At 35.1% G+C, this 13024-nt stretch overlaps 1 protein-coding gene across 1 annotated transcript in view; it reads left to right on the forward strand.

Annotated features, from left to right (window-relative positions):
* Positions 1–13024, forward strand: part of SNX2 (sorting nexin 2) — a 53772-nt gene that overhangs the window by 23253 nt on the left and 17495 nt on the right. Inside the window, exons 3-7 of the mRNA XM_022588670.3 lie at positions 3441–3604; positions 4967–5033; positions 5364–5407; positions 7116–7257; positions 11493–11571. Coding sequence (XP_022444378.1) covers positions 3441–3604; positions 4967–5033; positions 5364–5407; positions 7116–7257; positions 11493–11571 — 496 coding nt within the window. The remainder of the gene's footprint in view (positions 1–3440; positions 3605–4966; positions 5034–5363; positions 5408–7115; positions 7258–11492; positions 11572–13024) is intronic.

The following is a 13024-nucleotide window of genomic DNA, read 5'->3' on the forward strand; positions in this document are numbered from 1 at the left end:
CGCACGGGCTTCAGTAGTTGCGGCACACGGGCCCTAGAGTGCACGGGCTTCAGTAGTTGCAGCACACAGGCTCAGTAGTTGTGGTGAGCAGGCTTAGTTGCTCCGCAGCATGTGGGATCTTCCTGGACCAGGGATCGAACCCGTGTGCCCTGATTTGGCAGGCGGATTTTTAAACACTGTGCCACCAGGGAGGTCCTGGCAGGCAGATTCTTAAGCACTGCACCACCAGGGAAGTCCCCTACAAATATGTTTAAAGATACAATCCTCCATCACAGAGGTCCATATAATTTCCTGCTTGATATATGAAAAGCTTTCACTGCAGATAAATTCATGTATTTTATGAATTCACATCAGAAAGTTAAAAATGTGATACCAAATTCCAATCATTTTCCTACCCCCACCCCCCTTTTTTTGTAGCTGCCTTACAACTTAGAGTATAATGACAGTTAACCAAAGTTGTAATATTCCTTTTTCTTTCCTTTCATGGACTTTTTTCCAGGCAGTCCTTAAAAGTTTTTTCATGGCATTTATGTTTTAATCTGAAAGATGACACAAGTTCTTTCTCTGCTAAGTAGGTGCTAACCTAAAATTGTGCCTATTCCTCTAATAGTAGAGGGTCATACATAGAACACTTAGATTATCCATTTTATTAAAGGATCTTTCACCTTTAAGTCTCAGAATTCTGTTAATGAGTGTGCTGAAACTCTAAAAACAGAACTGTGTGTGTGTGTTTGTGTAAGGAAAGAGGGTTTTCTTGTTTACAGTGTGCCCAGCTGATCAAACAATTTGCCACATGCGGATTATACAGTGATATTTGCCCACTAAGCTTGATTAGAAAAATCTTTGTGTTTTAGTCTACCTAGTGCAGCCTATACTAAATATAATGATACAAATATGGTCAATGTCAGTGTTTGTTTTGTTTGTCTTTGTTTTTAAGGAGAGACATGGACTAAGCAGTAAAAATAGTTATTTGTTTCTTTTGTTACCTACAGACACTTTTTTATGCTTTATCTTTTATCTTAAACTCAGCTGCATTTCATAATGACATCATTAGGTGTTCTAAGACATGTATCAGAGGAGAAACTATAGGTATTGCTCTAGTGATTTAGCCATTTGGTTTTAAAACCATAAGATTAGATTGTAATTGGTATGTATGCTCATGTATTTTGGGTAGCATTTCAAATACTATTATGTCAGAAGTGGTATTAGAAAAAGTTCAAGTGTGACTTTTGTTACTGTTACTAGCTTACTTACAGAGTGTTCACCAAATATGGGTGACTACAGAGCCCCTTTCCACCATTACTTACATCCTGCACTAACATACTAGGAAACTGTCCTAGAAGAATAAGGGAGGGTGAGCAAATTGCCAATATTGAAATTGTCCTAGACTTTTAGAATTGTTTCTGCCAGGGTATTTAGCTTATTTCACTTACACTTTTCAGCAAATGATACCAAATCTAAGTTTAATGAGTATTCCTTTGTTTAAAAAATTCTCTGGTGTCTGTGGTATGAGTGAAATATTACTTAGCTGACATTGACATAATCAGTTTATATTTATCTGCAAAGTATCTCTTTCAAGGAAATGCTAATCTTTGTACTTACATATGGGGCATTTTATGGAATCTTTAGGTCTGGTTTTAATTAATTTTTGTTAATTTGTAGTATGTTAGATCACTTTTACTAAAATAATAATTTTTCATGGGAAGAATTTAAAGCAAATTGTACATTGGTCTGCTGAACCTAAATTTCTATCCATTTTATTTTCTTTTTTAAAAAATTTTTACTTATTTTTTTATTGAGGTATGGTTGATGTACAATATTGTGTAAGTTTCAGGTTACAACATAGTGATTCACACTTTTTAAAGTTTATACTCCATTTATAGTTATAAAATATTGGCTGTATTCCTTGTGCTGTACAATATACCCTTGTAGCTTATTTATTTTATGCATAGTAGTTTGTACCTCCTAATCCAAGAGGTAAGATACCACTTCAGGTAAATAACATGTTACTAGTGATATACTTTTTGAGGTATTAAAATGACTCACTATCATTACTACCTTCCCAAACCTCAAGGAATGTAGGAAACTCAGGTTAGAAACGGCTGATCTGATCCTGTTTCCTTTATACTCCTGCCTGCCTTTTCCTGGTAGCATTCTATAAACCAACAGATTATCATTTTGGCCACTGATTGTAATTTTCACTTTTCTGGCTTTGCTTTTAGCTTATGCTGTTATGGTTGACTCCTGAACAGTATGAGTTTGAACTGCTCGGGTCCACTAATGTGCATTTTTTTAAATTAGCAGATACTACAGTACAACTTGATCTGAGGTTGATTGAATCCAAGGATGTGGAACCTCGAATACAGAGGAGCCACATATATGGAGGGCCCAACTATACGTTATACTCAGATTTTTGACTGTGGAGGGTCGGCAGCCCTAACTCCCGCGTTGTTCAAGGGTCAACTGTATTTCATTTTCGTGGAATGCTTCCCTCATTTTTTCTCTAAACTCATTCAGATCTTCTCAATTCAGTTTCATAAAATATTCCTCATTTTCCCCAGCCTAAATTATTCTGTCCCACTTAACTCAAATTATAGCGTTTATTCTTTAGTTCATACAGCAATTAAATGTCTTGTAATTTTCTTTTTCTCTTGGCTGTTATTTTTCTTTTATTATTATTTAACATTCCACATGCTTATGTCTTGTTTTCCCAACTAGATTATAAACTCCCTGAGGGCAGGTGTGATATTTTACATTTCTTTATGGTTCTCCATTGCATTTAGCACATGTTACATAGCTTGTAGACATTCGGTTTATCGATTTGATTTGTTTTTAAATATATTTAATTTTAGATTTTTCAAATGAACGAACACTTTAAATGAAAACCTAAGCACCTGTTTGTTTTGCGTCGTATTTGTGTATTCAGCTAATATCCAGTAATCTTTAGTGGTTAATTGCTTTAGATTACTAACATTGTGGACTTTCCATAACGAAGTTTTAATCCCAGTTGGGATAGTTCTGGGCAGTTTTCTGCCATGAAATTTGTGTTCATATGTATAAAAGAATAGTAATGTTAGCCTGAATACAAGATTTTGGAAGGTAAGTTACCACAAGTATTAGATATATTACAGATCCAAACACAAATGAATGTGGGATTATCCACGTCATTGCTTTCCTACTGGCTTTATCCCTACCACTAGTATAGACAGTTATGCTGACTTACTGGGATTCTTCCTAAAATCAACAAAGTCACTGTTGGTTTTAAAGTTTTGATAAACAATTAAGGAAGGATTCATAAATTATTTATAACAGTTATTTTAAAATAATATTTTGATATTGTGGATCATATAAAAATATTTTTCATAATTTATTGACTGCTCTGTAGACTATTGGGAGTTTGTTACCAGTGTCCTCAACTAACTTGTTTAATTTTTATCTAGAAGCTACAGAAGAAGTTTCTCTGGACAGTCCAGAAAGGGAACCTATACTCTCCTCAGAACCTTCTCCTGCAGTCACACCTGTGACCCCCACGACACTCATTGCTCCCAGAATTGAATCAAAGAGTATGTCTGCTCCTGTGATCTTTGACAGATCCAGGGAGGAGGTATGGAAAAATGTTTATATTCTAAGTTAATATGTAAATAATACATTTTTTGTCCCCCACCCAACATTTCTTTACTGTTAGTCATTTGTAATCAAAGCCTTTTAGAAATGTTTGGAAAAGAACACTGAACTAAAGAGGTCAGGTGATTTGGCTTCTAATTTTATCCCACCCCTTTTTCATCCAGTAACTTGGGCACATCACTTTCCTTCTCAAGTCAAGCAGTTTGTCATTTGTGATCTCATGATGGTAATGTGTGCCTCTCAGTGTTCCTCTCTTGGTCAAATAAGGTAATGTCTGAAAGTGCTTTGAAAACTTAATCACAATAAAGTGGTATCTTGAGTAATTTTATTTGATAAAAGTATAATAAATGTTAATGGTTATGTCGGCAGAGTAAGAGATGTGTTGTGAGTGGAGAGGAAGCATGAGGACCTTCTAAGGTGTAATGATGGTGTTTTTTCTTAATCTACATTCTGGTTACGAAGATGTGTTTACTTTGTAAAAATCATTGGGCTCTTTACCTAGGATTTATATACTTTATGTGTGTTACAGTTCAAATAAGTCTTACTTTTAAAAAATCTGTACAGGAGGGCAACTTTGAAAAAAATTATTAGAAAAACATCCCTTTATTTTTGGTAGCTTTAGACTATTAATATTGCTTTTAAAATTTGCAAGATTTAAGTTTCTGTGTTTTCTTCTTGAAAGTAACAAAACTTTCCCTCAGAACTGCTGTTAATAAGGATTGCTTATTTACAATGGATAAAAAGTGCTTCTCTGTAGTCCCGTAGGTTTATCATTTTTCCTACTTCTTTTTTCAGTGAGCTTTATAGTGCTTTCATTGGCTTCAAGAAGAACATGTGTTTACTAGGTAATTGGTGAAATCATGGTGCTCAAGTTGCTTATAATTCCTGCAAGTATGTAGGATTCTACTGGCAAAAGTAATGGCTACCTCCTGGTTTTTAAAGAGGAGAGATACAACCTTGAAAAATACTAATATTAAAAAAATCAAGGAATTAATTATTTTCATAATCTGAATCTGAAGATTGAGTATATAGAACAAAAACATTCCACAATATTCCTACAGAAGACTACAATGTTTTCTCTATATCTGAGGAGTTGGAGGAAAACAAGATTTTCTGTTCCTTCTCCCAGTGATGCTTTTCCTGTTGTCTTTGTGTGTGTGTATCTTTTACATAGTCAGGAAATGTGAAAGCTTTTATTGTTTTTCATAAATGGAGTGCTGAGTGACTTTTCAAATTGATGTGACAGTGACCCTAATAAAAGATAGATGGTAAAAATTATAGTTATTAGTATTATGACAGTAATATAAACTGGAATCTTTAATAACAAAAAAAATTTTTCTAGATTGAAGAAGAAGCAAATGGAGATGTTTTTGATATAGAAATTGGTGTATCAGATCCAGAGAAAGTTGGTAAGTTAATATTTATTATATTTTGTACTTGCTTCTTTTTGATAATTAGCTTGGTTGTTAATGTGCTATTTTTCTTAACTAAATGCATTGTTACAATACTAAAATGGTGCTTTTATTTTTAAACTCGTGGCCGCTTGTTTTGTTTTTTCCCAGCTTTATTGAGGTCTAATTGACAAATAAAAATTGTGTGTATTTAGGATGTACAGTGTGATGACTTAATATATGTTATAAAATGATTACTATAATCAAGTTAATGTACCTCATATAGTTACCTTGTGTGTGTGCATGTGGTTAAGCTTATGATTTTTAATAGTTTGACTTTTCTTGTAGGTGATGGCATGAATGCTTACATGGCTTATAGAGTAACAACAAAGGTAAGTCTTTTGCTCCTTTAAAAAAATATTGAGCCCTCACCATGTGTAGTATGAGGATACTACAGTGATTAAGGTGTAAGTGATCACTGTCTTTACAAAGGTTATCATCCAGTAAAAGTTGCATATAAATAGCTACAACGAGTTCTGAGTGGTTTGGTAGGTAAAGTATTCCGGGAGAGTATGTGGGAAGGGATCTAATCTAGGCAAAGGTAGGAGAAGTGGTTTGGGTGGGAGAGGGACAAAGGGATTTGCTTGTGTAAAAGCCAGAAATCAAGAAAGCATTGTTCTTTCTAGGATCTGCAGGAAGTGATGCCAGATTAAATTGTTTGGCAGTAAGCCTTCCTATATTATGAACAGCCACATTAGGAATTCAGCCTTCATCCTTAGTATATATAATGGAGAGCCATTAAAGAGGTTCAAACAAGAATGTGGTACAATTGATCTTTGTTCTAGAAAGCTCTCTCTGACTCAGTATGGATTGGGAGGATCAAAGTAAAGGTCAGGATTTCGAGTTAAGAGGCGGTTGCAATCCTTAAAGGGATTGTAGGCCTTCAAATCTTAAAGAGAGAGGATCTGAAACAGTCCTAGCTGTGAGAAGCGATTCTTAATACTAAGGAATTAGTTCTAGGGATGAGTGAAATAAATGGCTTCTTGTGATGTATAGGAGGTAGAATCAGTACGGCTTGGATGTAAGGAGTGAGGAAGGGGGGGGGGGATGCCTAAGTGTGTTGTTTTTTTTTTTTTAATCTTTATTGGAGTATAATTGCTTTACAATGTTGTGTTAGTTTCTGTTGTACAACAAAGTGAATCAGCTGTAAGTATACATATATCCCCATATTCTCTCCCTCTTGAGCCTCCCTCCCATGCCTGAGGTTTTTTTTGGTTTTTTTTTTCCCCCGCGGTACGCGGGCCTCTCACTGTTGTGGCCTCTCCCATTGCGGAGCACAGGCTCCGGACGGGCAGGCTCAGCGGCCATGGCTCATGGGCCCAGCCGCTCCGCGGCATGTGGGATCTTCCTGGACCGGGGCACGAACCCGTGTCCCCTGCATCGGCAGGCGGACTCCCAACCACTGTGCCACCAGGGAAGCCCCTGAGTTTTTGTCTAGAGGAACTTTGTGGTTGTTGGAGTGATCCTGGAGAAGAGGCAACACAAGGGGAGGAACACAGTATGGAGTCAGATTTGTTAATTCATTGAACAGATATTTATTTATTAAATACCTTGGGGTCAGGCTCTTTTCCAAGGACTACAGTATAGTAGTAAACAACACAAAGAATGCCCTTCACTCATGGAACTTATGTTGGAGCAGGGAAAAATATGGTGAAATTGAGGTGGCAGTGAGATTTAAGTGGAGGTTTCCCTTGGGCTATGTTATTGGACTGAAGCTCAGAGGAGATCTGGGCCAGAGGTAAAGATTTAAGAATCATTAGCATAAATACAGGTAGAGTCAATGAGATGAGTTAAGGGTAGAATAAAGCAAACATTTTCTGTCCTCTTAAGTTTCTGTAAAAAAAAAAAAAAATTCTATGATTTGGGTGTTTTTCAGTTGTTAGAAATCTTTACATCCCATTAGTTAGCTACTCTGCATTTTTTTCAGAGTAGATCAGTGTGTGTGATATGTATATATGCATGTTCACAATTATGTATTACATTAACTTCTAAAAAATTGTTTAGTATTCAAAATTTGAAATACCTCTTCTTCACTTGTAGACTTCTCTTTCCATGTTCAGTAAGAGTGAATTTTCAGTTAAAAGAAGATTTAGTGACTTTCTCGGTTTGCATAGCAAGTTAGCAAGCAAGTATTTACATGTCGGTTATATTGTGCCACCAGCTCCAGAAAAAAGTATAGTAGGTAAGTATGAATTTTTAAAAATTTATTGTTGTTACTCTTACTAGTTCAGTTTTAACTGTATAGATGTGTATATTCCATGATCATTCACTATCATGACATCTCAATATCTAGAAATACTGAATTTAAGTATTCTGTTTTTGATAGTCATTCATCAACTGAAGAGTGTATAGCTAAGTTTTATTTTCTAAAACTTGAGGATTCGATTTGTATAATATGATGTTAAATATTTTACAAGGTGAAAGCAACTAAAAACCCTTTTAGAGTCATTAGAGTATCTTATTATTGAGTAACACTTAGAGAATATTCAATATTATTAGTATATTAACATCTTTCTAAGGGTTTGGAGGTGTCTTGTGCTTAGCTATATATACATTGTACAGAAAGATTTGATCTAGCCTTGCTCACACAGGAGCTATTTAAACTCATCTTAGTTTATTACATACTTCAATTTAACATTTAAAAACATTTCTACTTTTACAGGTAATAAAGGCTTACTTAGTTAAGAATATGCAGAATATTACAAAAGAGGAGGAGAACCTCCATTTTCCCACCATTAAAAAACATCTGTCGTGTCTTAAAATTTTGTAGTATATTTTCCAAGCTTTTCAATCATAGGTTTTTATTTATCTCTATTTTTTTATATACATGATTATTATTCTGAAAAGTATTCAAAATGAATTTTACTTATCTTTAAGTTATTGTTTTTACTTTTTTAAACATTTGATTTGAAAAGCAGTTTTATCCATATCTTTTATGATTTTTGAAACCTGATATATTTAAATGTATTTATTATATTCTTTCTCTTTTTAAATTTTTTTTTTTATAAATTTATTTTATTTATTTATTTCTGACAGCTTTGGGTCTCTGTTGCTGTGCGTGGGCTTTCTCTAGTTGCAGCGAGCAGGGGTTACTCTTCATTGCAGTGCGTTGGCTTCTCGTTGCGGTGGCTTCTAGTTGTAGAGCACAGGCTCTAGGCACTTGGGCTTCAGTAGTTGTGACATGTGGGCTCAGTAGTTGTGGCTTGTGGGCTCTAGAGCGCAGCCTCAGTAGTTGTGGCGCACAGGCTTAGTTGCTCCGCGGCATGTGGGATCTTCCCAGACCAGGGCTTGAACCCGTGTCCCCTGCATTGGCAGGTGGATTCTTAACCACTGCACCACCAGGGAAGTCCCTATTATATGAGAATTTTAAAATTGTATTTATTAATGCACTTAAAAATAATAAACTCGGGGCTTCCCTTGTGGCACAGTGGTTGAGAGTCCGCCTGCCGATGCAGGGGACACGGGTTCGTGCCCCGGTCCGGGAAGATCCCACATGCCACGGAGCGGCTGGGCCCGTGAGCCACGGCCACTGAGCCTGTGTGTCCGGAGCCTGTGCTCTGCAACGGGAGAGGCCATAACAGTGAGAGGCCCGTGTACTGCAAATAAATAAATAAATAAATAAAAATAATAAACTCATTACCTGTTAACAAATTAAAAAATTTTTGTGAAAAATAATTTTTATAAGACAAAAAAATTTATTAAGAGTGGCTTGCTTTTGCTTTTTTGTTTTTTACATTTTTGCAAAATCTCTTTAAATTGTGGTTTAATAGAAAATAGCTGTATTTTCGTATCTGTTTCTACACTCTACCTGTTGTGATACAACACATCATATAACTTTTGGAAAACTCCACTGAGCTCTCATGAAAGAATGGGAGCAAAAAGGACACAAATAGCAGCTTAGTATTATGAAGGTCGATTTTTGTATACATCCCCCATCAGCCCAAAGGGTCTCAGAAACCTTACGAATATGCTACCCATACTCTGAGAACTGCTAGTCTAGTTAATAATGTTATTTCTCTGTCCTCTAAACTGTTGCAGTGGTATCTTTTGGCCTCCCATTATCTATGTAGTGAGCTTGAGTTTCATTTATCATAAATTATTTGTTATTAATATCCTTTTTTCTTTAAGTTGTACAGCTATTTATTTTTATATATCAAAAGAGAAAAAAACAAAAAATAGTTTTTTTCATTTTGATGGCTAGATGCACTAGTTTAGTCCTTAAACATTGAGCCAGAAAAAAAAAATTTTTTTAACTAAATTTTTATGCCCAAATTTGTTGTGTTTCAAACTAATATTTTGCCCTAATAATCTTCAACCTTCCACAAATTATTGAATTAAAAGGAGATTGAAAGAATTTGAGGCAACCACATAAAATGCAGTTTAAAAAAATATATAAATAAAGAAATTAGCAGGAAAAATAATTGTAGTTAAATAAAAGATGAAGCCAAGTTAAACAGTTTCCTCTAAACGTGTGCATAAAGTCTGAACTTCAGTTTTTGAAGGCGGGTAACAAGTTGTTCTGTGAAGTTCCTGGCAGAAAATCAAGTAGAGAAGCAGTCATTAAAAAAAATTTCATATTGTCCATCAATTTTTAAAAATAAAAATGAATATATTGTCTAAGAAAAATTTTAAGTATGAGAGGCCCTTTTAATTATATACCCAGTGGTTTTCAAGTAACAAACACAGTGGTGTAATAAGAATAGTAACTTCTCTTTCCTGGGAAGCTGTAACTGCCACTGAAGGAAGAGGGGTCTTTTCATTAGCATATAACTGTTACTGCTTTTATAGAACCTTAGTTGACTAAAAAGCACTATTTTTGTGAAGCTTTTAAAAAAGAGCAACAAAGAAATTGAAAAGTATTAAGGAGTAACTGCTTACAGTTAGTTTTTATTTACCGCAGTGGCGCATAATGGTTACTTACCTCTAGGAAGTAGCATGAGCAGATCACAGAATTTAAAAAAGCAAAAAATTATATAGTGGTAAGGCTTTTTTCCACAAAAACAGAATATGTGAAATAACATCCCACACCTAGTAGGTAATTTTAAGTGGTTGAATGAGTTTTCCTTTTCAAACTATTGTATTTCAGAGGAATTATGTTAAAACATTCATAGGTGGGGCTTCCCTGGTGGCGCAGTGGTTGAGAGTCCGCCTGCCGATGCAGGGGACATGGGTTCGTGCCCCGGTCTGGGAAGATCCCACATGCCGCGGAGCAGCTGGGCCCGTGAGCCATGGCCGCTGAGCCTGCGCGTCCGGAGCCTGTGCTCCGCAACGGAAGAGGCCACAACAGTGAGAGGCCCGCGTAATGCAAAAAAAAAAAAAAAAAAAAAGAAAAGAAAACACTCATAGGTGATATATCGTTTTTCACCAGGTGTACCAACCTGAATAAGAATTACATGGTTTTACATGACCTATTTTTAAATGGCTTTATTGAGATATAATTCACATGCCATACAATTCATCCATTTAAATTGTATAATTCATTATTAGCTTTTCATATATTCAGACTTGTGCATACCTCACCACAGTCAGTTTTAGAATATTTCTATTACCCCTTAGCCATCATCCTCTAATTTCCTCATCCACCCCCAGTCCTAGGCAATCACTAATTTACTTTCTTTCTCTATAGATTTTCCAATTCTGGACATTTCAAAAAACAGGGAATCATATAATACATGGTCCTTCGTGACAAGCTTCTGTCAACGTAGCATAATATTTTTAAGGTTCATCCATGTTGTACATATGTCATTACTTCATTTCTACAGAATCGAATTTTGAGAGTAAAAAGAACAGGGAAAGAAGAAAAATCTGCAATCTGATAGTAGTGTTAAAATTGAAATTGCTAATACAGAAATGATTAGCATGATTTTTATTCTCTAAATTTGAAGAGTTCTAAATGTCTCTATGAAAGAGCTCATTATTTCAAACTTTATATAAAACCAGCTATGATAAATAAACATGTTCTTAGAATCTGCAACAGAGGAAATACTTAGCATATTAATGGATTACACGTATTTTTATTTTTCTAGTCCCCAAAGTAAAGAACGTTAATTATTGCTCATATGAGATGAAAATATCAAATGTGCTTAAATTTACTAATTTGAACTCCATTATGCATATTGAAATACAAACACATTTTAACTTATCAAGAGTTTAATGTATGTCAGATAAAGAGTCCAAACAGTTATAGGTTAGAAAACTAGACACAGCTCAACCTCTGCTTTAGCTGTACTCTTTTAAAACTTACCTTATAAGTGCTTGCCAAGTACAGATGTTAATTTCTCAAAACTATGATACTAGTTATAATTTTAGCTTTTTTGTCAAGTTCAAATTTAAAATATATTTTAAATTATGCAGAAATGATTATAAAAGAATGTTTCTCAGTAATAGAAAATCATGAGTCTTTCAATTTTTTCAAAGGCATGACCAAGGTCAAAGTGGGTAAAGAAGATTCATCATCCACAGAATTTGTAGAAAAACGAAGAGCAGCTCTTGAAAGGTAATTCTAATCAGCTGTGTTTTATTACTCTAATGTTTTTACTTCAGTAGTATAAGTCTAATTCCATTAAATGGCACAAGTATATTTTAAGTATTAAAATTCTCAAAGTACCACTTGATTACTCTTATTAAGTGCTATAAGCTTTTATTAAGAAAATTGATTCATTCAGAAACACAGTACTGTATACTTGTTCCATTTTTATTCTCATTATAGTCTAACAAAGTAATACCTATTTTCATCTGAATTATTTCCTTTGAATTATTACTTGGTGATACTGAAATGTTATTAAATACAATGAAAAATAAGGTTTGTGCTCCCTCCTTCAATTCTTTATAATCGATTTTGACTTGAGTGTACAGAAGTATTAGTCATTGCTCGAGTTGACTGTATAGTTAAAGGCTGATAGATATATATGCTGTGCCTTGCTTTAGACTTCTTGACCTGACACATTTCCTATGGCTTTGAAGACTTGTGTTCATTGTGGCCGACTAAACGGGAAATGGATGGGAGGAATCCCACTCCCAGAATCTTAACATTTCTTCCTTGCTATGCTGAAAATGTGAGAAAACAAGTTCAAAACTATCTTAAAGCCCAATTTGTAGTACATAAGTTGGTAATTACCTGCACTTAATACATTTTCTAATTTCATAGTTTTTGTTTGTTATTTTAATTGAATGTGCTTATTTGTTCTCTGTCTTATTTTCTCTCTTGGCTTAAAATTAGTGGTTGGCATAGATAGGACAGATTTTAGGAAATAGTATATATATATATAGGGTACAAATTATTTTGTAAAACTCTTTTTGAGGCAGTGAATTTCTGGGTTTTAGTAATAAATTGTTTCAATTTTAAGAAAATACCACAGTGGGCTTCCCTGGTGGCGCAGTGGTTGAGAGTCCGCCTGCCGATGCAGGGCACACGGGTTCGTGCCCCGGTCCGGGAAGATCCCACAAGCCGCGGAGTGGCTGGGCCTGGGAGCCATGGCCGCTGAGCCTGCGCGTCCGGAGCCTGTGCTCCGCAACGGGAGAGGCCACAACAGTGAGAGGCCCGCATACCGCAAAAAAAAAAAAAAAAGAAAATACCACAGTAAAGTCAGGTTTGAACAATTTGCAATAAGAAAAGCTAGTGTGCAGCTTAAAATCTTAAAGACTTAAAAGATGAGATTATGTCTATGAGACTCAGCAGTTACTCAGGAAAGGGATTTAAATTGCATTGAAAGAAGTTTAATTTAGGCATTAAAACTGATTCTGTTGTGAAAGAGGTCATAGAATGTGTGTTTTTAAGAGTAAAGGTAGATAATGTGCTGCCTTGATTTTGCTTAGTCCTTCCTGAAAGTATAACCATGACCTTTTGAGAAGCCTTTCCAGTCCTATTTTTCTGTGAGTAAATTTGAAATATTTTGGATGGCATTCTTGATAAGGAAGTTAATGAAGATTTATTGTACCAAGGGCATATA

The sequence above is a fragment of the Delphinapterus leucas genome, chromosome 3, assembly GCF_059928025.1.
Source record: "Delphinapterus leucas isolate spDelLeu-1000000601 "Yukka" chromosome 3, BTC_Dleu_Yukka2, whole genome shotgun sequence".
Lineage (NCBI taxonomy): Eukaryota > Metazoa > Chordata > Mammalia > Artiodactyla > Monodontidae > Delphinapterus > Delphinapterus leucas.